Source organism: Glandiceps talaboti, chromosome 8 (assembly GCF_964340395.1).
Source record: "Glandiceps talaboti chromosome 8, keGlaTala1.1, whole genome shotgun sequence".
Lineage (NCBI taxonomy): Eukaryota > Metazoa > Hemichordata > Enteropneusta > Spengelidae > Glandiceps > Glandiceps talaboti.
The window spans coordinates 17,702,963-17,726,244 of NC_135556.1; the positions used below are offsets into that span (position 1 = coordinate 17,702,963).

The 23,282-nt window shown below is 33.7% G+C and overlaps 1 protein-coding gene across 1 annotated transcript in view; it reads right to left on the reverse strand.

Moving 5' to 3' along the window:
- The window catches only part of LOC144438621 (glycine receptor subunit alpha-2-like), a 56,410-nt gene extending 41,158 nt beyond the window's left edge, over positions 1-15,252 (reverse strand). Inside the window, exons 1-2 of the mRNA XM_078127723.1 lie at positions 15,119-15,252; positions 14,612-14,706 (exon numbers count right to left, since the gene is read on the reverse strand). Of these exons, the coding sequence (XP_077983849.1) occupies positions 14,612-14,706; positions 15,119-15,201 (178 nt within the window). The 5' untranslated portion in view covers positions 15,202-15,252. The remainder of the gene's footprint in view (positions 1-14,611; positions 14,707-15,118) is intronic.
- Between the last annotated feature and the right edge of the window lie 8,030 nt (positions 15,253-23,282).

The window sequence follows — 23,282 nt, forward strand, 5'->3', positions numbered from 1 at the left end:
GAAAAGTTAATTAAGTGCATAAACTGTCTGCCTTTAAGCAAACACGAAGACATAGACATTCTATGGTTAACACAAGGGAAATGATAATGCAAATACAAAGACACCGCATCTTGGTAAGAAATCAGTGACGGGTGAAGATATTTTGTCTGGGCATCCAATAAAAATTTAAAAAAAGTAACTTTGTACCATATGGCAATGTACGCATATCTATGAGGAATATCAATTTACCTTAAATCTAGAGGTTTCTGAATATAGATGGAGTCCCTATTGTATTAAAATACACTGAACTAAGACTGAGGCAAATCATTTAAAAGCTCTGAAGAGTCGTGCTTGACATTCTTGAGTGGCCTACTCTATAAAATCGGAAAAAGGCCTCTAGACTTACCAACTAATACAAAAAATGAACATTGTGTCCCTGCAGCTAACAAACTACTTTCAATAACTTAGTGTACTCGTCGTCAGCTAGAAACAAATACGCTCATACAAAAATTGAAATTTTCCAGAATTCATTCTTTATCACAACAATTGGTGATACGAATGCCCTGCGGCAGCCCATCTCTCTATCACTGAATTACCTTCTACATCTTCTTTCTTTCAAGAAAAGACTTACCACACACTTCAATGTATAGTTACTCTACTTCTAACTGTATACATGATCATCCTCCATCTACGTGATACTCCCGAGTTGGCGGTGCCAATTACTTAATACACAAGTCAACATCTAGTTTTTGATATAAGGGTGTGTTCTCAGTAACGTGTTTATGTCATATGAGTATCCCATTGACTATTAGTTATTACTTAAATTTTAAAAAAAAATATCTTAGTTTGATATGTTTAACCTAAGCTTTTATAAGACGAGGTATTTCGTGTATCGAGTGAGTCAAATTCAACACTACACTCTTTTTGAGCACTAAAATCATGCTGTCGCTCTATTTAAAGCATATTTTGTGTATTTAATGGACTCTTCTGCATTATGAGTTCTTGTGTAAATGTTTGCGAAAATGCCATGAAAAGCTAAGTGTGCATTTGATTCATATTAGTGACGTACATTCCGACTCCGTCTTGGAAATTACCTTTGATATCGAGATTCGGTTGTGATTTTAACCAAGCAGTATTTGTATCTTTCTTTGCACTTGAATAATTTGCACGTCAATTAATTGCATGACACCAGTTTACGTACTTTCATTGTATATTTTGCGTATGTATGTATATGTGTATGTATGTATGTATGTATGTATGTATGTATGTATGTATGTATGTATGTATGTATGTATGTATGTATGTATGTGTGTATGTGTGTGTGTGTGTGGGTGGGTGTGGGTGGGTGGGAGGGGGTGGAGTAAATATTCATAACATAACAACAGGTGCAGTGTCCAACACAGTGTTCTTATGATACATTTTTGAATGGGATAATGTTTACACTTTATAGTTTCAAATTGAAAGAGAAAGACATTGTTTACTGTCTTTTAAAATCATAACACACGTGCCATTGAACAATTAAACTACTATCATCTTAAGAGCCTTAGTTTATTTCCCTTTTTTCATCATAAGTAACATACTCACTGTGTACAATTAATTATGATTTTTGACCTTGTATGTATGTATGTATGTATGTATGTATGTATGTATGTATGTATGTATGTATAAATATATTTATCACATAAACACGTGCAAATCTTCAACTGTGTGACGTCAAACAGGGCAGATCAAAACCCATATCACCCCTGTTCTAGCGAACTTTTTTCTCTGAACTGTACGCCACGATCAAGTTATCATTATAATGATGTACTTTCAAAACGTAAATGCTCACATTACTTTACATATATCCTTTGGTGGCATGAGTCTGATACGTAGAGGTACTTTTATTTTTTGATTAATAAGTATTATTCTATAGCAAAAATCATGTAGATTATGATGACAATTTGTATGTAGCAGCGCGCGGTAACGTAAGCTTACTTCCGATTTTCTGTCGAGCTCAGAGCTCCGAACTTACACATTCCGAACGAAAATGATTAAAATGCCGGAACGAAAGTCGCATTCAGACACAGTTTACTTACGTTTTAAAGGCAGAGTTGATATATTACATATACATCACAAGGTTATAACCGATTTTGGTTGAGAAACCACAGCACAGTATAACCTGTACGTAAGTTTGACCTTGCAACAAGTTACGCGATTACGTAATTTGCATAGCCGTTGGACGCCATTTTTTGATACGCCCAAGAAGAATGTTTAGTACGATGAAACGATGCAGTATTCGTAAACTTCGATTCAATGTTGTAGAAAAAAAATGTGCAAAAACTTAAATTATGTGATAAACATATCTGTGTGTGTGTGTGTGTGTGTGTGTGTGTGTGTGTGTGTTACTACTTAAAATGGCAAGCAGTTCAAATTGACGGTGGAATCATTTAACGAATTTAATGTGTATTTAAACACATGCAGTCGTTCGTGAAATGCCTCAGACATGATTGTGATTAACACTGTTTCAGCTTACAGATAATTACTCGTTAAATGTCTAGACAAGTGCTCGTACATTTTTTCCAGAGGCAAACAACGTTAAGTACACTATTAATATTGGTTTGGAGAGTGAAGACTCTCTCCATTTGTCATAGTCAATTGTTAAAAGTAACTCTCTTTGCAATATGTGTGATCCTTCTTATCATATGAATTGATTAACGATACCTTCTTTAATGTAAATTTGTGAGGATATCATTTCTAAACTTTTGGAGCAACATGTTTTAACCAGTTACTCTGTTCATATATATTGTTGTAATTCCCACCTGACCCAAAGGGCAATGTTTATGGATGACAGGATTCATCTGTGTGTTTGATATATCGTGGCATTGATACAATCTGATCGTATTCAGTCTTGTTAATACAGAGTTAACCGTACGGGACTAAAATTGGCTGCCAAAGGTTTATCTGTACCTTTGTCGGGGTAATGCTCATACATGAAAGTAGTCATATTCAGTGATCAGTGAAGGGCACGTTAATTATACTTCAAATTTAACATGGATTCAAGTGTACAGTCGGTATGTATTGCGTTGATCAGACTGCGTCTTATCGCTGATTTAGGCGATATGTTTTCTCTTGTGTATATCTCGTGGTTTTTTCTTTTTGAAATAGTAAGTGGATTGAGTCTACACTAGATTACGTCGGGTGATGTATGGGAATAGGTAACTTCTTAAACTTTAGCATTCTGTACATAGTTTGTGACAGCTTAATTCATTTGAGAGATGAGTAAAGTTAGCACATCGTAGGTCCGGTTAATGCATGGTAGAGGCTTCATCAGACAGACAGTATTCTTAGTATTATCTATTCAGGTCACTTCGTGTGACAGTCCATGTGTTAGTTAAGTTAGTAAAGTTACAAAGTGCTCGATGATGTGCTTCTGAAGGGTTATCATAGAAATGCTGCCTTTTCACTTGCTTCCAGCAAGCATGAAGATATTGAGCCATCATCCATTAAGCTGAATTCGAAATATATCGTATTATCATAGGAGTGCTGAATTAGTAATTTCTATTGGGGAACAAAACGTACTTAGGAGAATACATATAAAGTGGAATGAAAGGCGTGCGTGACATCATGTATCAAAAGGTTACAAGGAGGTAATTCAAATGTAAACATTCCGGGTTTCATAAACTGTAACACAATGAGTAAACATGTAAATGGCCTACCACTCAATCTCCACAAGTGTTAATATTGTCACCTTGTTGCCATAGTAACTGTCAGTTATCAAACGTAAATTGTATTTACATGTGTTATTCATATGGCGGATTTCAAAAATGATACTATGCATTTTGCTTTCAGATTAAATTATGCACACACACGCACACGATATATATATATATATATATATATATATATATATATATATATATATATATATATATATATATATATATATATATATATATATATATATATCACATCGTTTCAGTTTGTTTCTAATTGAGAGCTTTCACCGTTAACTACATTTCGCTGATTGGGAGGTTCATTCAATCAATGTTATGTATTCGAAGTCTGTATTTTTACCGTAATGTATCATCATGTTTGACCAGTAGGGAGCAGGCTTTTAATCGATTTATCACTGAAGAATATTGCACTGGTGCGTTCATGATGTGGTATGTTTATAATAACTGCATAGTAGAGAGAGTGGAGAGAATATTCTATGAAATAGTCAAAAGCTATCACATTTATTTAAGGTATAAATATTTTATATGTAATCGACCAAGTTCACAGATATGTGTTGCAATCTGTTTTTAATTTGCAGATCTAGAGGCATTCGTTTAATATGTAGCTGATATATGATGTAGAATGAAACATGGGCTTGCATAATAACCAGACATACCTTAAGGTAATACTATTAATGAAATATATAAACGTGAACGAAAAATATCACCAATTATATTGCCTGTAATAGGATAATCTCTTTATACCCAGTATTTTTCAGACACTTCGAATTTGACTTAATAATGTTTTGAAGTAAGTGGCAGTCGACTCATACATATAACGTAGTCATACCATGTGACGAAATAACTGGATGGTGAGTATGCCATAATGCTACAAACTATTTAATCATTGAGAAGTGGAACACAAAAACGTCAATGCATGCTCTGTGTTTTGGAAGGGTGAAAATGGGAGGCTAGCGTTAAATGGAACTCATGCATAAATTTAATTGTTGACTCCTAAGGATTGTTTTACCGACAACAATTCATGCTTTCCATTTTCTTCACTTGAAATATCTATTTTTCAATAAAGTCAATAGCATCTGCAAATGTTGGTAAACAATTCTTTGTTCTTAAATATTCGTCACTAACAAATTCACGATTATGTCAATATTTGACATGAATTTTGTATTCTTCGCAATGAAATATTATAACACTGATGTCTGTCAAAATGTCCCAGTTTACATTTCTATAGGTTTCATTTCTGTCATATGACAACAACCTTCTATGATTAACAACTGCCAGTATCTAGATTCACCGTGTTATCAATTCCTAAGCATTTAGTTGCAACAACCAGCTGTTTTATGCTTGCAGACTGGATTTAAGGATAGGGTATATTTGTTGTGAAAACGAAATAAAAGCGTTAACCCGCTTTTATCACCTAAGCATTCCCATTACCTAAATGAACCAAGGACCTGTGAGCACTATTAAAATCAATCGAATTGGTTGTTTGGTTGGTTGGTTGATTCGCAATAATCCTTGGTCTCACAAACTGCCCTAATTGGCTTTATCATTTGATTAATGGAAGCAACATTTGCAATTAACAGTGACATTGACATTGACATTGACGCAAATTGTGTTGACATGCTGTAAATTACACATCAAACAGTAAAATGGCAATGACCTCTTCGCTGGTAGTGCGACCATCGTCCACTCAACACTGGCCACAACGAATGAGTAGGTGTTGAACTAATAACATCTGAGGATTCATGGGTATTCTTCTTGCAATCGCTGTCAAGAACTAAGGATTAGAAGCCTTGCCAGAGCTACTTAAAGGTTAGCCTTAAGGTAACATTTAAAGAGCCCAAAACTCAAGCCTGTGTCTCATGGCAAACCTATATATTTTATACCCTTACGTGTTTAATAGTTTGTTTGTTATTTCCTAGACATGTTACTTAGCGTAAGATATATAACCCTCATTAATGACAATTGGTTATAAAAAAACCTTTAGTTAAACCTCTAAATCCTGTCCTTGACAAGCATGCCATTAAATCAGAAAAGTCGGTTTTAGATTAATTTGCTAAATGCTCCTTGAGAATCCTACAATTCAAACTTTACTTCGATTCTTGACTGAAACGTAATTACATGTAATGTACCAAGATATCGGAAAAGAAGAAATGTATATATGCAAATATCCGATCAAAGATGTATACTGCACATGGACTAAAATAGTTTCGTGTAAGAATAGCTTACATTAATATATTCAACAAAAGCATGATATGAAAAATGTAATGTATGAGTTTAACGCAATTGAAATATCATGCTTTTTACCTAACCATATATTTTACAATCGCACTTAATTATATTTTTTGTGTCAGCAAAACCCTGATAAATATTATATCTACTAGATGAATGATAAATCAACATACTGACCTAATTCTAAGTAGGTTTAAATTGTTCATTTCAGCATAATTCCTTTCCATTTCATCTTCTCATTATTCGATTCTCGCCGTTTTATTATTTTCAATCAATACTGAAGCCATTTGTCTGGCGACGGTTTCTTTGTTTGTAAATAAGCAAAGGTAGCCGCGCTTAAAAACTGTCACTATACGCCATGTTTATGGGACATTGGCAAGCACCTTGTGCTCGAAGGGAGATGTATATTGATTACAGCGTGTCACAGGTCATCTCCAATTCGACCGTAAATAACCTCCGCCTGGCATGTTATTACCTAATACATAATCCTGACTTATCTTACGTTGAGTACCGACTGCATATACCTCCTTGATATCATTTTACATACACAAGTAAGATAAGATATATTAATCACACTTCTAATGCTTCGTATTCAATATACGCCGTACCCTTTATCTGTTAACGTTCAATTATGTATAAATACACACGTGATGACACACACACACATACATACATACATACATACATACATACATACATACATACATACATACATACATACATACATACATACGTAATATCTACGCAAATTCTTGTAGTGTTTTTTCTTTTTTAAAAAGGCAATCTATTTGAATTAAAAGTCTGGCCTCACCTCAGGATTTTCAACCGCCTTAGTAAAGGATAGGTAGATAGTGAATGTTATAAAATAATCGCGTTTAAAAGGTTTGCAATAGTAGAGTCAATCTGCATATTTTCTTCTTTTTTTGTAACATGTGTAGAATTTGTACTGTTGTTCAGCTCTTCCACTATACAATTTTGTTTTAGCAAAGTAATAAAGTGGTTAGTGGTTTCATATGATGACTCACCTTCGCTATAGAACACATTTAACACAGAAAGTTGTTGTTAATAATACAGTCACCATTTTACAAAAAGTCTATTTTTACCCCTAATTTGCATATTAATAACTTATATCTGCTCATCCCAATACACCTACACAACAAATTTCGACTTCATTGGCCCAGTAGTTTTGGGGGAAATTTGAAGCATTTTTACCCAAAATTCTATTTTTAGACCTAATTTGCATAAAGTGACCCAATCAACTTATCCTACACAAACTTTATATGAACTCATCAAATGACACCTACACAAAAAGTTCAAGTCAATTGGCCCAGTAGTTTTGGAGGAGATGAAAGTAGGAAAGTTGACAGACGGACGACAGACAACGACGGACAACTAACTCTTAAGCTCCACTCAGCTGTCACTGGCAGCCGGGCTAGGGCATGATCCAAGCTGACTGATTCGTAAAGGACTATAAGTTCCTCAATAAAGACACACTTCGGATTGTGAGAATGTTACCCTTTGCAATTTGAAGTGCTTTGTTGTGTCCTAGATTAATTATGAAAACCACCAAATACGAACGGTAATATAATACCATGGTAGACTTCATAAATTATAAGTGAATGTATAATATTATGTTTGGATAATAGGTTGAGTAAATCATACATGGACGTTAGACTTAGTAAATTATACGTGAATGTTAGACTAAGTCAATTATACGTGAATGTTAGACTTAGTCAATTATATGTGAATGTTAGATTTAGCAAATTACACAGTCGTGAACGTTAGGTTTAGTTAATGTGTGAATGTTAGATTCATTCAAACACACGTGAATGTTGGATTTAGTAAATTGTACGTCAACATTAACGTTACAACATGTGTTTGGACAGACATTTTCGAAATGAGTTCAGCTTTATAGGGACAAGTGTTCCCGGCGTATGAATTATGATTAATGAGAGATGAATTATCCTCAAATTTGGCAGGTTATCATGTCGAAATTTAGCAAGGTACTTGTAGAAATACCTTATTTTGTACTTAGAATTGCTGATTGAATGCAGAGTGGTACGTAATAATTATATACCGCGACATGATCGATTGATTGTCTAATTTCTAATGGCTGTCATTTAGTGCACTGAGACGTGTAATTAATTTTGATGATCGCACGAATTTTAAATAGTCTTAAACATCGAATGTCTTTAAAAGTCTGACTTTTAATGAGCAGCATGCCAGATTATTTATCATTGTCAAATAAGAATCCCGTCTCCCTCGCACAAGAGTGTGTATAGGGTGGTTGCTATTCAGTGTTAACGATTTTGTTGCTGTTTATGCATTGCGTTTGAAACGATTGTACAGTTCACACAAGGGTTTATATAGATGGTTGCCATTCAATGTTATATATGGCATGGCTATTAATTGTATCGTTTCAAACACAATGCATAAACAGCAAAATCGTTAGCAATCATAATTAGCGGTTGATGTTGCCAGTAGTTGGTGAAATTCATTTGCAAAAAATAAATACAAGTGAGTCAGAGGCACTGTTAACAAAACTTGATTTGCATGAATATTGTCCATGTAAACATACTCGATTATATATAGTACGGCGAGTTGAAGCACAACATTCACGTTCTGCTTGTGCGAACATATTTTGTGGCAAGGCAAGGTTAAATTGGTTCAGTTTTAGCGCAAATGTCACGTCGTTTGAAGTGGCGATGTAAGTGATTGTGGTACAGTTTTAGCCTGAAGTCAATGCACAGAGTACTCGACGTACTCAATGACACATTTAAACGTCTATATGTGCAAATAAATGTCGACATAGTTATTTAGCATAAGCACATGGAGACGTGGTACCCGTTAGTGGTGTTTATTATATTTCTTGGTACCAACAATTCTGCAATAATGTCATTTTTACACCGGCTTTGTCAATTGCTAGACATGACCCAAGAACATTCTTAGTAGTTTGAATAACATAAGAATACCCGAATACCATAAATAACAACCAAATACACATACAGTGCAGAATTTGTCCATTTGAAAAGGTGATGCATGTATGATATATTTAGTTATTATGACACTTGTGCCATGATTCATCTTTCAGGGGTCAAAGTAATAATTTAGTTACCAGCCATAAATCTCTTATTTATGCAAATCCATGCTTTGCCAATCAGATTCCAGGGAATATGGATCAATACTTTAACGTCGACGACCGTCGAATTACAAAATGCCCCCTTTGGGCAATATGACATCTACAGTTAATTGGTAGACATTGCGATGGATGTTTCTTGGGCTAGATTTATCCAGAATTGAAATATTGGTTGGTTAATACTGACAGATTGGTCATCATGACTTCAGAGTAACAAGTTAGGGCGCCAAACTGGCATAGATATAACTACAAAACCACTTTTAATTTAATAGACGTGTATTTAATGCATGATGTGTCTCTACAATTTTTGAATCAAATCATACTTAACCGACATACATGTCAAAAATACCACAATGACGTCAAGAACATCATTAAAGTAACTAAAAAAAACAGACTTGAACTTCTAATTATATGGCGCGTTTTGGGTAGCTATATGTTGTATGTTGTCAAAGATGACAGTCATAGAGTTAGCGTCAGCTAAATGGTTATATACACTTATTAACTGTTCTGAAATTAATCTAAATTAGAATGAATTAGAGAAATAATAATGATTTTTTCGCTTCATAAACACATTCTGTCAATGTGAACGATAATAAATGTGCCTGAACGAAGAGTAGAATTTATGAACAAATGTTTTTGTTGATGATACCAGTCATTTCAGAGTGTTTTAAATTTATCAGCATGAATATATATTTAAGAAAATTTCTCTTGAAGGTTTACAAAGAGTGATAAGCAAGAGCATGGGAATGTTCTTCAGGGACATTGCAGATTATGAAATGCACAGTTGGTACTTATTAGATGAACGTTTACAGAAGTAGAATCTAAGGTAGCCGTTTTTCAAACTGATAAGGCTTGAGTTATATGAGAAACCTTCACGGTTGCAGAGAAACGTCAGGGCAAAGTATACATAGTATCTCAGACCACCGTATTGTGCTTTGGTTGTCTAAAATTGTAATGTAAAAACAGGATTGTTGTCATTACACAAGGTATCCAAGCACACTGGTATTATAAATACTCATTTAAAACAATTGAAACACCAAAATTTGTAAATTAATATTAGTAGCAATATTAGAAATCTTAGTTTGGCTGGGATAGTGATTTTATGTCAGTTCCTTGGTGACCAACTAAATACAATGTTTGACAAAAATGTAAACACGACGACGTTATAACGCTATTGATTAAGAATGTAATGTCAGATTTGTTGAATTGTTGATGTTCGCTTTCCTCATTCTCTTCTTGCTGGCATCTTAAATGTCTATATTTACGGTTTTATTGTTCTAGTTGTAAGAATTCGAAGTACAAATCAGTATAGACACTATGTGTGCATCAAAACAATATTCAAAAAATAGAGAAATATCAATCAACCGTTGCCGACGTCATGCCTATACAAAGAATGTACAGACAGGCAGACAGACAGACAGACAGACAGACACCTACACACACATTTTCCAGACAAACTACCAGGATATTGGAGGTAGAAAACTAATAAACGTGTAGCGCAAGTCTTCATACCATGGGACATTTCAAATTAGCTTCACTCCTCAAGGCCTTTGCCCCGTATTTGTGAACATTGATCGGCAACGAGATAAATTACGTTGTCATCAGAAATAAACTAATGAATATCTAAATATTTTGTTAAAAATATTGCATTTTACAAACTGAGGTCACTGAGATCAAATTAAAACATGAAAAGGACATTGACTGTTCTGGTGTGTGGTTGTCCCTCCGTTAAACATTCAAGCAATTAAATTAGAAAGAAAGACTTGTTTGATCAATTGCAGAAGTGGCAATGCTTTCATCAATGTCTCAAAGCAGTAATTTAGAAAATGTCTCATTTTAATCGAGTCAATAGGAAAGTATTGATCTATCTTAATATTCCAACAAAGCCCTCCTGCTGTTCTCAATATAAAGACTACATTTCTTAAAATTAACTCAACCAATCTAAAAACTCTAGCAGTCAAATTAAATTTCGACATGCTATAATTAAATCAAACAGGTAGTTCACCATAGCCGCATTATTTAAGTCTGATTCGGTCACAATTTGATAAAGTCTATCTTTTATGTTGTCTTGTCAGAAACATATCGTGTATGTATGTATGTATGTCGGAAAGGGTATATGTCATTATGATGGGGGTTCCACATACACCGGTATAACATATACACATTTACTCTGGCGATAAAGTTTGTCCGTGTGGCTACATTTCCACATATCTGAAGCATCCTGCCATATGTGCTCAAAACATTGGTATTGCTACAACGTTTCTAGGTCATGTGAATGTTTTGAAATATTTACCAGGGGTAATGCAATGCTGTCTCATTAACTTTTATCATTCAATACTCTGAATTCATGAATACATGTAATAACGTAAAATAAAAAAAAGATAACATTGGACAGAGACACAGATAACCCCTGAAGGCAGACAATGTGTCTACACTAGTAATTAGTCAGTAGCAGGGGGAATATGGCATATTGCAATCAGAACGTTAAAAAATGAACTGATGTTTCGTTACTTCTTTCTGTGACAGATTATGACATACGGTTATGCTATAATACTCCTTCCTTTAGTCATACATGTATGTACACTAAAAGTCTATAATAAACTAGAAAATATCTACGTGATGTCGAAATCGTCAAACTACAGCTAAGATTAATTTGTAAGCCCACTGTGATAACTATGTGTACGTTCTATTTGTCTGTCTGTCTGTCTGTCTGTCTGTCTGTCTGTCTGTCTGTCTGTCTGTCTGTCTGTCTGTCTGTCTCTCTTTCTCCCTCTCTCTCATTCTCTCATGTATCCTCCATAGTAATTTTCCTGCTTATTTGAACGGAACTCTATGCGAGTTAATCTTACAAGAGTAGTGATTAAAGTAGTGCATGGTTAGTTGAGTACATACTATGAAGACTTTCTGTCAAAACCTCCCGTCTTCGTACTATTACCAGTAAGCTAAGTATATGGTAAGTGGTTATCGAAGTCGATTACTGCATTCGTAATGATGTGAAATCATCTTTGTATTCAAAACCTTATTAGATGTACCAAATATAGCAACAAAATTATTTCCGAAAAACAATGATCAGTTTCGCGAACGTCTACAGAAAACGTTTGCATCAATTACCCAGCCAAATTACAAAACACGTCCAATGAACTTTCCCGATATCAAATAGAAAATAGACAAAAGGTTATAGGCCGAAGAAGAACATAAAAAACAAACACCGTGTCTTGTTAAATTTATCAGATACAATTGGGGCACAGATTAACCATAAGGGAAAACCTTACACATATTTTCAAGCAGTAATGACATACATATGAAATACATGATTGAATTTGAGTTAGGTTATTATAGAAATATGTGATCCGAAGATTTGACCTATCTATATTCGAAGCCAAATCTTTGCGGATTTTTTCGAACTGACAAATTTTATTCCAAACATCAAGAATTGGTTTTTAAATCTTGCACAAATCATAATGATTTGATGAGTCGAATAGCTCATAGAAGGGGCCATAGAAGCAACGTAAAATGAAGTTCATGTGCTAATTAATTTCCATCGTACGCGTACGAAAGGTTATTTAGTTAATTCTCTGTGGAGTTCTATATGAGAGTTGTAACATATCAAATTAAACAGTACGGTATCCCAAATATCTTGACAAAAAAATGCATATTTTCAAATCTTGAAATCGTCGATATGTTTTGTATCGAATCGTCGATATATTTTGTATGGAATTATAGCAACTAAGGATTCATGAATGTGTATTTTTTTGTTTGTGATATGTTTTCAATTTTCTTGGATTAATCACCTTTGATCACCTCATCAATCATATCTCTCTGTTAGGCATGAAATGACTCTTGTAAAGCAACCAAGTGTGAGAATGCGATGATTCGTTTGCGTCATTGCATATTGGTTTAGTGGTCGACAATTGATTTGCTTTGTTAGCTAACTGTTAAAGCATTAAATCCATTTACTTGAACAGCAATATGCCATTCATCAAAATATTCCATGCTTCTAATTCAATAACAATTATAACCCCATTAATCACCATTACGTAAAAGGTAATGTGTAACCTCGCTGATATTTTCATTATATTTTCTCATATATATATATGAGTTATTGATTGATGTTTTCTCTGTGGGTTATATTTCAAGGAGAAAGTTATTAGTATGAAATGATTTACTACCAGGAATTTCAATTAGGAACTTAAACTTGAAATTGTTTTGTTGACAGAACCTGAAATTGATCTTCCCGTGTTCCTTATATCCTAAGCGTGAAAGCACTAACTGCAGAACAAGTCGGGGTTTTATGTTTGCTGTAGTCATTTTTTGAGTACTGATTTACTGTCGCACAACACAAAATATCAAATATCATATTATGTTACATTTAAATTCCTACATATTAATTTACTAATTGATAGACCGTAAAGTGTCACAATTGTGTTTTTAGTAATAATGAAATCAGATTAAGTTTCCATGTGATCAATTCTAATACAGATAACGATTGGAAAATACGTGTCACTTTATATTCAAATCATGGAACACAAAATGGGCGAAATTGCAAACTGGTTAAAATTCAAGGAAGTTCAAATACACATGTATTATATGACTATGGCCATGGCCAGATTAAATGCTTTACAGATTAACTACTTCCAGATGTGGTTTGAAAAGTATGGATCTGCGACTCACGTATTGACTGATTAGTCGCAGGTGGCTAGGATACATCTCACGGAAGAAGGGAACGTCGTAAAATTGCTTACCCTGTGTACGTACTGTCATGTATAATTTACTCCTCTTCAACAAAACATACCGATCGCAAACAAGCTGACCACCATTGACAACTTAGAATTCGGAAGGATATAATAATTCACGAGAACAGTGATTTTTTTTTTTACAAATAACCATTTGTCACTTACAGGAATTACTAAGTGATTACCCTTTTGATCAATATTTCTCATGAAACCATAGATTTAGTGCATATCCCTGTTTCCCTTCAGAGAAGGCATCTTCAATAAGACTGTCTCTGTCAAGAAACATCTCAATCTGACTGAAAGATGCGTGTTGACATAAAATTGAATTCTTGTGGCAGCAGTAATAGGACATATCCGGACGACTGCGAAGTTGATATATTGTCAACTGCCTAGAGGAAGGTGTTTGTCCCCCTTTCAGGAAATTAGTTCAGAGATAAAAGGCGTACAGTATATCTAAAAACATCTGGTGTCATCACCGACATGAATATCATCAAGGATTCCAATTTCGTATTTACGAGCTTGATAATGTAATCAATACAGTGGAAGGAAAATATTAAAAGCACCGAAATTCAAATTTCATTAGCTCGTATTCAATGAATTCCAAATATTTACCTTAGTCCTTTCTTTGTCTCTGCTTGTGAATTTATATTTGCACAGGACTACATCATTGCACGCAAATAAGCAATTCAAATTAGTGGTGGAAACAATATGCGTTATTTACTTCTAAAAACCATATTGTAGTTACACAATTAATTTCTATACAATTGTAACGCATATTATAGAACGAGAGTGAACAACACAATCAGTTTACCACTTACCGTTAAAATTAGGTCGGATTCTACTGTCGTAATTGCTGGTGTTGAACAAATTATCCAAAAACTGACGCTGGTTCTGCTCATCTTGGCTCATAATCCTACAACAAAGCAAATTAAATTTATTGAACACAATGAATTTAAATAGGAAACCATTGTTTATTGTGTTAAGCCTGTATTGTACAGATATCGTTAAACTGATATTGCAATAGTGCATTTTGAACGGTACCGTAATATAAATTCCATACACGTCTATTTTACTTCGTGTTTGAAACAGTTCGTTTTAACGATCAATTCAAACGTCAATCTTGGCTTTCAACATCAATATTATAGCATCCATTCGTACGGCCAGCCGACTACCATAACTCGTATTTGTTTTTGTTTTTAAATATATATTGGTGCTGAAAATAGGGAGCAGATGTAAACAACAGTTCCCTTCATTACAACGTTGGAGACTCCACATTCGTTACAGGGATATATTGACGACGTAAGCCCGGAGACTCGATTACTTACACTGCTGCCGCATCGGTAATGTTGGGAATGAAAACCAAGGTAGCCCAGAATGAAAGCAGGAGAAAACGCACGGAAGCATCCATGAATACCCGTTAAGTATTCGCTTCGGGTAACACATGTAGCTCGTTCGTCGACTGTCTCGCTATCTCCAACACGCACATACCAAATCCGCTTTATACGTGTAAAGCTATTTTGAACTTTGCATGGCATCACGTGACCAGGAAATATAACACAATGTAAAGATCCTAATGACAATCTCTTACGTGTTTTGTGCCATCCCTGTAGGCTCATTTCCTTGTTGAAAAAATTATTTCTAAACATAGATTAAGATTATATACATAATTAATTACTATCGCTCAATGTATAACACAAAATTTAGACGAATATGGAGGCTAATTATAAATGCAACTTATCATGAAATGCTAACACTGGTGGCGAAAGTCTACATAATTTCCACTGTGATTGGCCGGATACATCGCGCGTTGCAAAAATCTTTGTAATATATCATGTAAATAAAATGAGAAATAGGAAGGGGGATTTACCAAAAAAAAAAGACAAACCAAACTTGACTAATTAATTCACTCTAAGTGGAATCGGAAATAGACTACATTTATTTCATGTTTTCCAAAGTATCAACTATACAGCGGTTGAGGGTCAAACTATTGTACGATAGAATAGAGGAGAGAAAATCCATAATTTAACATGACCATGAATCTATAGCTTGCCGAGCAGCGCAGCATTCTGTCTATCAGTATTATATTACCCCGAAACAGAGTACCTATACATTAGACTTGTTTTCGAAGTATGCACTATGAATTTATTGATTCGCACATTTAGAAAAAAAAAAGTATCTAGATAAATACATTCGAGGAAGATTGGTTAAACTGTAGCCGTTTATTATTAAATCAATAATTTAACCATGGCCCTGAAGTCCTGCGTTAAACTTTATGCTGACCTTCTTCTCACAGTACGTGCTATGCATTGTATATTTAGACCCTGAGGGTTTGTATTCACTTCTACAAATAACGGGTTTTTTTTCATTCAATTACAATTACAGTACAGTCAGTCAAAGATTAGGAAATCGTGTCTTGATTTTCGTGTTATATATCCTAGGTAAATGTTCAAGAAACCAAATATTTAAATGTGTGGGTTTTGGCGGTAACTTATTAATGAAACAGTCTTAAAAGAGTATTAATGCAACTTATTAAATATATTGAATGTTGGCTAGACACTATAAGCAAACTAGAAATTCAGACGTATTATCATAAAAATGACATCATTTTTGGTAAATAATAATTTCGAAAACATCACCAGCAGAACGTCGCTGTCATCTCCATTACACTGCTTTGACTAACATTTACTTCTCAATAAGTGTGTTTGTATTATATATGTTTGCCCGTTGTGTAGTTTTGTTTGAAGCAAAACCTGGGTCTAACATTACAGAATACAACTTTAAAGTAACACGTTTTGAAATATATATTTTATACTGGTACATCTCTTACTTCGCTTATCTCTCCCAAACGTCATCACAGCGGGCCCAGGTCACGTCCTATACATTAATGATATGATAGGGAATAAAACACATCAATGTCGTAATAGCTATACCATAACCTCGCATTCAAGATACCGTGTTTAATCACCAAATATACTGAACGTGTGTGGTCAGAAAGGGATATTAATAGAACTTTGATGGCCATATTAGCGTGGCATGTGCATCAAAGAAAAAGATATCCAACTACATTAAGCTTATATCTCTTGAAGTGAAATTAATAAATCAAGGCATGCGAAGACAGTAACATATATATGAATCATTCCCTCCTTTCAATGTTAATCAGCAGACTAGAGAATATCAATATTGTACATATTGTATACACGCTTTTGCCTTTTGCTAACAACCACCCCGTACATGATATGCATACATACATACATACATACATACATACATACATACATACATACATACATTACATACATAATGCATGCATACATACATACATACATACATACATACATACATACATACATACATACATACATACATACATACATACATACCGGTGGTCACCCTTTTCAATTGTAAGGTTTACGATCAAAATTGAGTTTTAATTTTGTTCAAATCAAGAGCAAAATATTTCATGCCCCCCCCCCTCTTTCCAAACCATCAGAATGTCCAGCTTCCCCCCTCCATTGTTTCGTGATCCCTATTTTCTCCTCAGCCTGCTCTCCGTAAATTCTGCTTGCTCCTTTGTTCCGTATAATTCACAAACACATGTAACGCAACATACGTACTACTACTAAAGACACCATGAATTGTAGAAACGTGGACGGCATACTGTAATCATTTATCACTGCGTGTAAAATGACAAATGGACATCATTATGACGGCTAGATATCGACATGGAATCCTACGCCAAGAAACAGATTATCTTTGAAGACAATTACAGAGCAGCCATATACTATCTGTCCATGTGAATTAATCTTAAGTGCCTTAATTGTCCATTCCCATCATGGCATGGACAGATAATGGCAATGAATTATAATGTTTGGCCACCTTAAGCAATTGAATCATCAGGGACGTTGTTAATGCCACAAATTTAAAAACATGGGCTAATATCAGAATGGGACACGAAGATGTACAGTGTTTTAATATGATTGTCAGTATGTAGATACACATCCCTATCTATGAATGTCATACTTTTACTTCGAATCACTTATTGTTGACACCATAGACGCTATGAATAGTGTACATTAATGTGAATGATTGTAGCTGATTCTGTCTGTAAGGTAAAAAGGTCAGATTTTAATCTGGCAAAGTAAATATGACTACACTAGTAATTTTGGACATTCTTTATAATGGTGTAGTCAGTGTGTTTTCGTATCATTGTACTTACAGCTGGGCTAGCTACAATTAAGACTTTTTTTCCGATACTGTTTTGTAATATAATGATTTACTGATAACCTCGTACATCCAGAATAGTATTGAATCAAATGTGAGTAAAGTTATTTGTTGTACTTGTACACATAATATGGTAAAAAATCGAATCAAATTTATTTTTGTGGTCCGCACCTAAAAATAAGTACACTATTACTGTACCTTTTTATGTATATAATATATCGTTAATTAACATGCACAGTGTCTAGTTATTGGTATTTTAACAATTTCCAAAGGATGTATAATATTGTTTGTTGGCTGATCTTTAAAATAATACTTTACTTTAAGAGCTAATGCAGCTTTAGCACTGCTTTTGTGTTATGTTTTCTTTATTCGAACTTAAACTCCAGTTTAATTATTTAAGCTAGAACCCGAAGCAAATTGGTTTACATCATTATCATGATCATAACTATTTTATTCTACAAAACTGACATCCGGTGTTTAAAAACTATTAAATAATTTATTCATGTTTATCATCAGCAGACCAACATAAAATAAAATTACTTGGGTAACTGTGCGATTAAACCGTCCAATGGAATGCAATATTGCGGGGGGGGGTTCGGCTTTTTGGTCGTATTAAATAAAATCGTTGCGGTGAGGTTGAAAGAAAGCCACGGTCAGCTGACATTGGACAGCGTATTTTAGCTGTAATGTCTTTGTTTGGCTGCAGTTGCAAAAGTACCTCTACATACTCTCATTATACACTTACCGGGCAAACACACACACAAGGCATATCAAATTAAGAGTAGGACTCAATTATAGTTTAACGTTTGCTTGAAAGATGATTGCCTTCCCTTTACGTGACGTCGGCGAGTAAAAATGCAAACGCGGCAATCCTCTGGTTAAATATTTATCATTACATTCTGATATGTATTTTACGCAAATAAAGTTATAGTGTTATGCTCGCACACATGTACACATAGATATATACATAGATACATATATACATAGATACATACCTAGATACATACCTACATACCTATATACATACATACATACATACATACATACATACATACATACATACATACATACCTAGATACATACATATATATATATATATATATATATATATATATATATATATATATATATATATATATATCTGTGTGTGTGTGTGTGAGTGTATATATATATATGTATATATATGTTTGTATATATATATATATATATATATATATATATATATATATATATGTGTATGTGTATATATATAAATATATATATATATATATATATATATATATATATATATATATATATATATATATATATATATATATACATGTATACATACTGTCAGTCATACACACATACACACTCTAGGTTGGTAAGATCGCTTACTCAATCTCCTTTAATACACTAATTCATTCGAATTGGTTATTTTTCGAATATTTAATTCGCCGTAATCCAAAGGGAGCAATAAAACACACAACACAGGAATGTATTCACTCAACTGCATGATCAACATGGACACTCTTTTTTAAAAATTGTTTTCGTTAATCCCCAGAATGGTTCCACGATTTTCACTACTTACAATATAAACATTTGGCATTGACAGTTTGAAATACACAGTTCTACTTAATTTTACTCCAAAGAGATTTGTCCCAAACCTGTGCCGTTAAAACTTATTTTATTGCGAAAAATACTTAATCATTGTCAAAGCAGAACACATGTGCCTCGAGTTTCAATTCAGAAAAACTTACGTCTTGTCTGTGTATGTTTTCTTGAACAAACAAGAGGCGAGATCTAGAATAAACAAGTCTTCGTAGAAGACATGGACCCCTTAAATATGACTGAATAGAGACATGATTTAAAAAGAAATTAGGGGCAACAAATAAATACTACAAAGTGTCCCTGATAATGAAGGGAATTGCTGAATTTCAGTAACTGAACCAGAAGATCCAGGCCTAGGTTAAAGGTCAATGTCTAAAAAGAAAGACTTAGTTTGAACCTGGCAATATGAGTTAATTGGGAAATCATGATTGTTCACTACAGATATGGCTGCCATTGAGTAATTTGGGATATAAGCACCATAAATAATGCATGTGTATGTTTATCTGGTTCTGCATTATATATAGACATAATCTAAGTATACAATAGACACCGGTGGAACATGATCTAAAAGACATTAGCCACACATAATGGCTACAAATTATCTTCAATATGTATGTAATAGCTTAATTTTGATGGTTCTATGAGTCTATAAATGAAGTTGTTTAGTTATGCAGTATTGTAATATAGTGATTGTTTACTACAAAGATGGGTACAAATTACATGAGCACCAAAACTAATGCTTGTGTATAGTTTTTCTTTTTTTCTTCCATATTACTTGTAAACATGATTTAAAAGAAATTGCAATATGTAAACACTACAGTATGCCTGTGATAGGCAGGATTGATTTTGATAATTAGCCCTGAAGGTATACGTGAATGGTAAAAGTCTCCAAAGTTAGCTCGCATCTAAATTCTTATACATAGGCTCCCCCTTCTAACTAAATTAGCCCAAATTCCAGAAAAATTTTGATAACTTTTCTTTTGACCTCTTATTGGAATTTTATTGTTATTATCATCTTTATGTTATAGTATTGTAAAGAGAGGAAACGTTTTTTCTTTTACCAGAATAAAATTTGATTGTCCTGACACTAAATGTATGTCTTTCCTAAAGCTCATATGCATATGACATGCTATCATATTGAATAATGTTGACCTTAACACACAGCTAATCAATCAAGTAAACACAACAGCTCACGAATTACAAACAAATGTCACTAAAATAGTGTCAAACACGAACTGTGCTTATGGGTTCTCTCTGAAACGATGATCGCATACATGTTTGTCGTGAATTCTTGAGCAGTTTTAAATATAGGAATTGATGCGACGTGTTATTGAATAATTTGCCCTATAGCTATGAAACTTAGAGATATATCAGCTATTACTAAAATAAACAAATTTATGTACATGTTCTGCTTTCTATTCAGACACAGATTCGCCGACTTTGATATTCAAATTAGGTATGTCTTAGTGGTAGATCAATCCCAATCTGACAGTGAGTGTGCATGAAATGAATTGTTGAATATTTAAACCTTGTAGCTGCAACTGAAACATCTACAAATAACCAAAGATTACTAAAAAGAAGAGTACTAAAAATTGGTCAATTACTTATAAACAGACATTGTATCTGGTAACTAGTGGTCAATATTAGTTGTGGTTTGTGTAGTGGCAAGTTTACGTTTTGACCAATAATTAGACCTAATGTATAAGTTGATCAGTGGCCAATATTATTCATAAGCAGTACAGAAACAGGGTGAAATCGTGAACGCTGTTGAGGGGTGCGGGTCCAAAATTAATTTGATATGATTTATCGAGTATAAAGATACAAATAATATATTTACCCAACAAGTGATGCAGTACTGTTCACGGTGTACAACCCTACGAGTATGTTATTGTACCTAACAAACGATTTTCAAAAAGAACGTTCTCGTAGAAGCTTTAAGACTATAGTGGGTTTTTTTTTAATTCTATTAAAACTGGATATAATGCACATTCGAAGTAAGAATTGAGATTTATTAGATTACACCCTGTTATGTACAACAAACAAATACAAATATCATATTCAAAATACCCTCGGTTATAACTACAGCTAAAGCCTCTCCCATAGTGAAAAGATACCCTTCTCAATCTCATCGCCAATGTGGCCACATGTTTGATATTTGAAGTGTGATTCTAGAAGGTTGTATGACATGACGTCTGAAAGGGTAACCCCGCCAGGAATACATGTTTATTAACTTCCGTAATTGAAGTTAATGAATAAATAATGATTGCTTGGTAATCTATTATTTTTCTTGACAACTTTGCGTTCAGAATTGTCATTACGTTCGATAAAAAACTCCCAATACGAAATATTATTTTTCAAAACATGAAGGCCTTCAAATTTACTTGATGAATATATTTCATAAATGGCATGTATACTATCTACATTTATTATTGATATCACTCTTGTTACTTTGGAAATTTTCTGAACATCTGGCAATGCACTATATATATTATGTATTACATGTACGGGTATGTATTGTGATGAATATAGTAATTCATGCATCTTACTCTATGAATACATATTAATATACCATCTTTTACTAAGATAAAGGGATTTGATATGATATTTTTTACGTAATAATTAATATCAAATATCTAGTAAAGGCGTTTATAAGTAACGGTAGGTTTCCTCTCTTTTATGTTTTAGAATTGACAATACTTTACAAGACAAGAAGAAAAAATAAAGGGAGAAAATATAAATACATTTAGTTTGCAAGTATCCTCGCTGTAAAGGGAAAACCTTTATTAAACTGTCTAAAGCAATTTTCAGTCACTGTATACTCATAAAATGATGATTGGTGACAATTGAACGTACAACTGCCGACATCAGGTCGTTGACGAATGACACCTGTTACAAACAGGGAAAGTAAACAGATGAATTGGATTGATAACACTTGACACAGCAGAGACCTGCATTGCACATAATGGTTTGAGAAGAACAGGTTTATGATTCTTTATGTGTATATGTAATGCCACGGGAACTGGATATTTGTTTGTGAACGTCGCCTATTATAGAAAGTGGTCATAATCTGCTCTTATCAAATGGTAGAATGTAATACAAGTCTATGTACTTCCAATACATTCAGTGCCAAGTGTTATTAATCAAATTCATCAGTTGCTTACTTTCCCTATTTGTAACAGGTTCTGTGCGTCCAAGGTCTGATATCATCGGTTGTAAAATACATCAGGTCATCACATCTAGGCACTACGAAATGAAGGCCTTTGCTATTTACGTTTAATTCTGCTCACGAGGCTTAACTAATAATCACATTTTTCGAAAACACTGGGTTGTGTTTATATTCAACTTGGAGTTATATGTAAAAATATATATTTATCATGGACTGTAACAGGTACGAAATAATTGATCTCGGAATCTATCATTGTAAATGTAACAACAAAATACTCGTGTTCAAATGATAACATCAAAACATTACAAATCTACTAGGAAATGCTGAAAGCCATGGGATTATAATTTGGGATTAGTACAACTTTGTGAAATATATAATCCACGGGATTGTAATAATTTATAGTTTTCCTTAATGACAAATAAGCCACTTCCATAACCTCTGTGTGATCCAGAGAGATTTACATCGAGGTGTCTCTTGTGGAATGAGAAAAAAGGAAGACCTATATATAG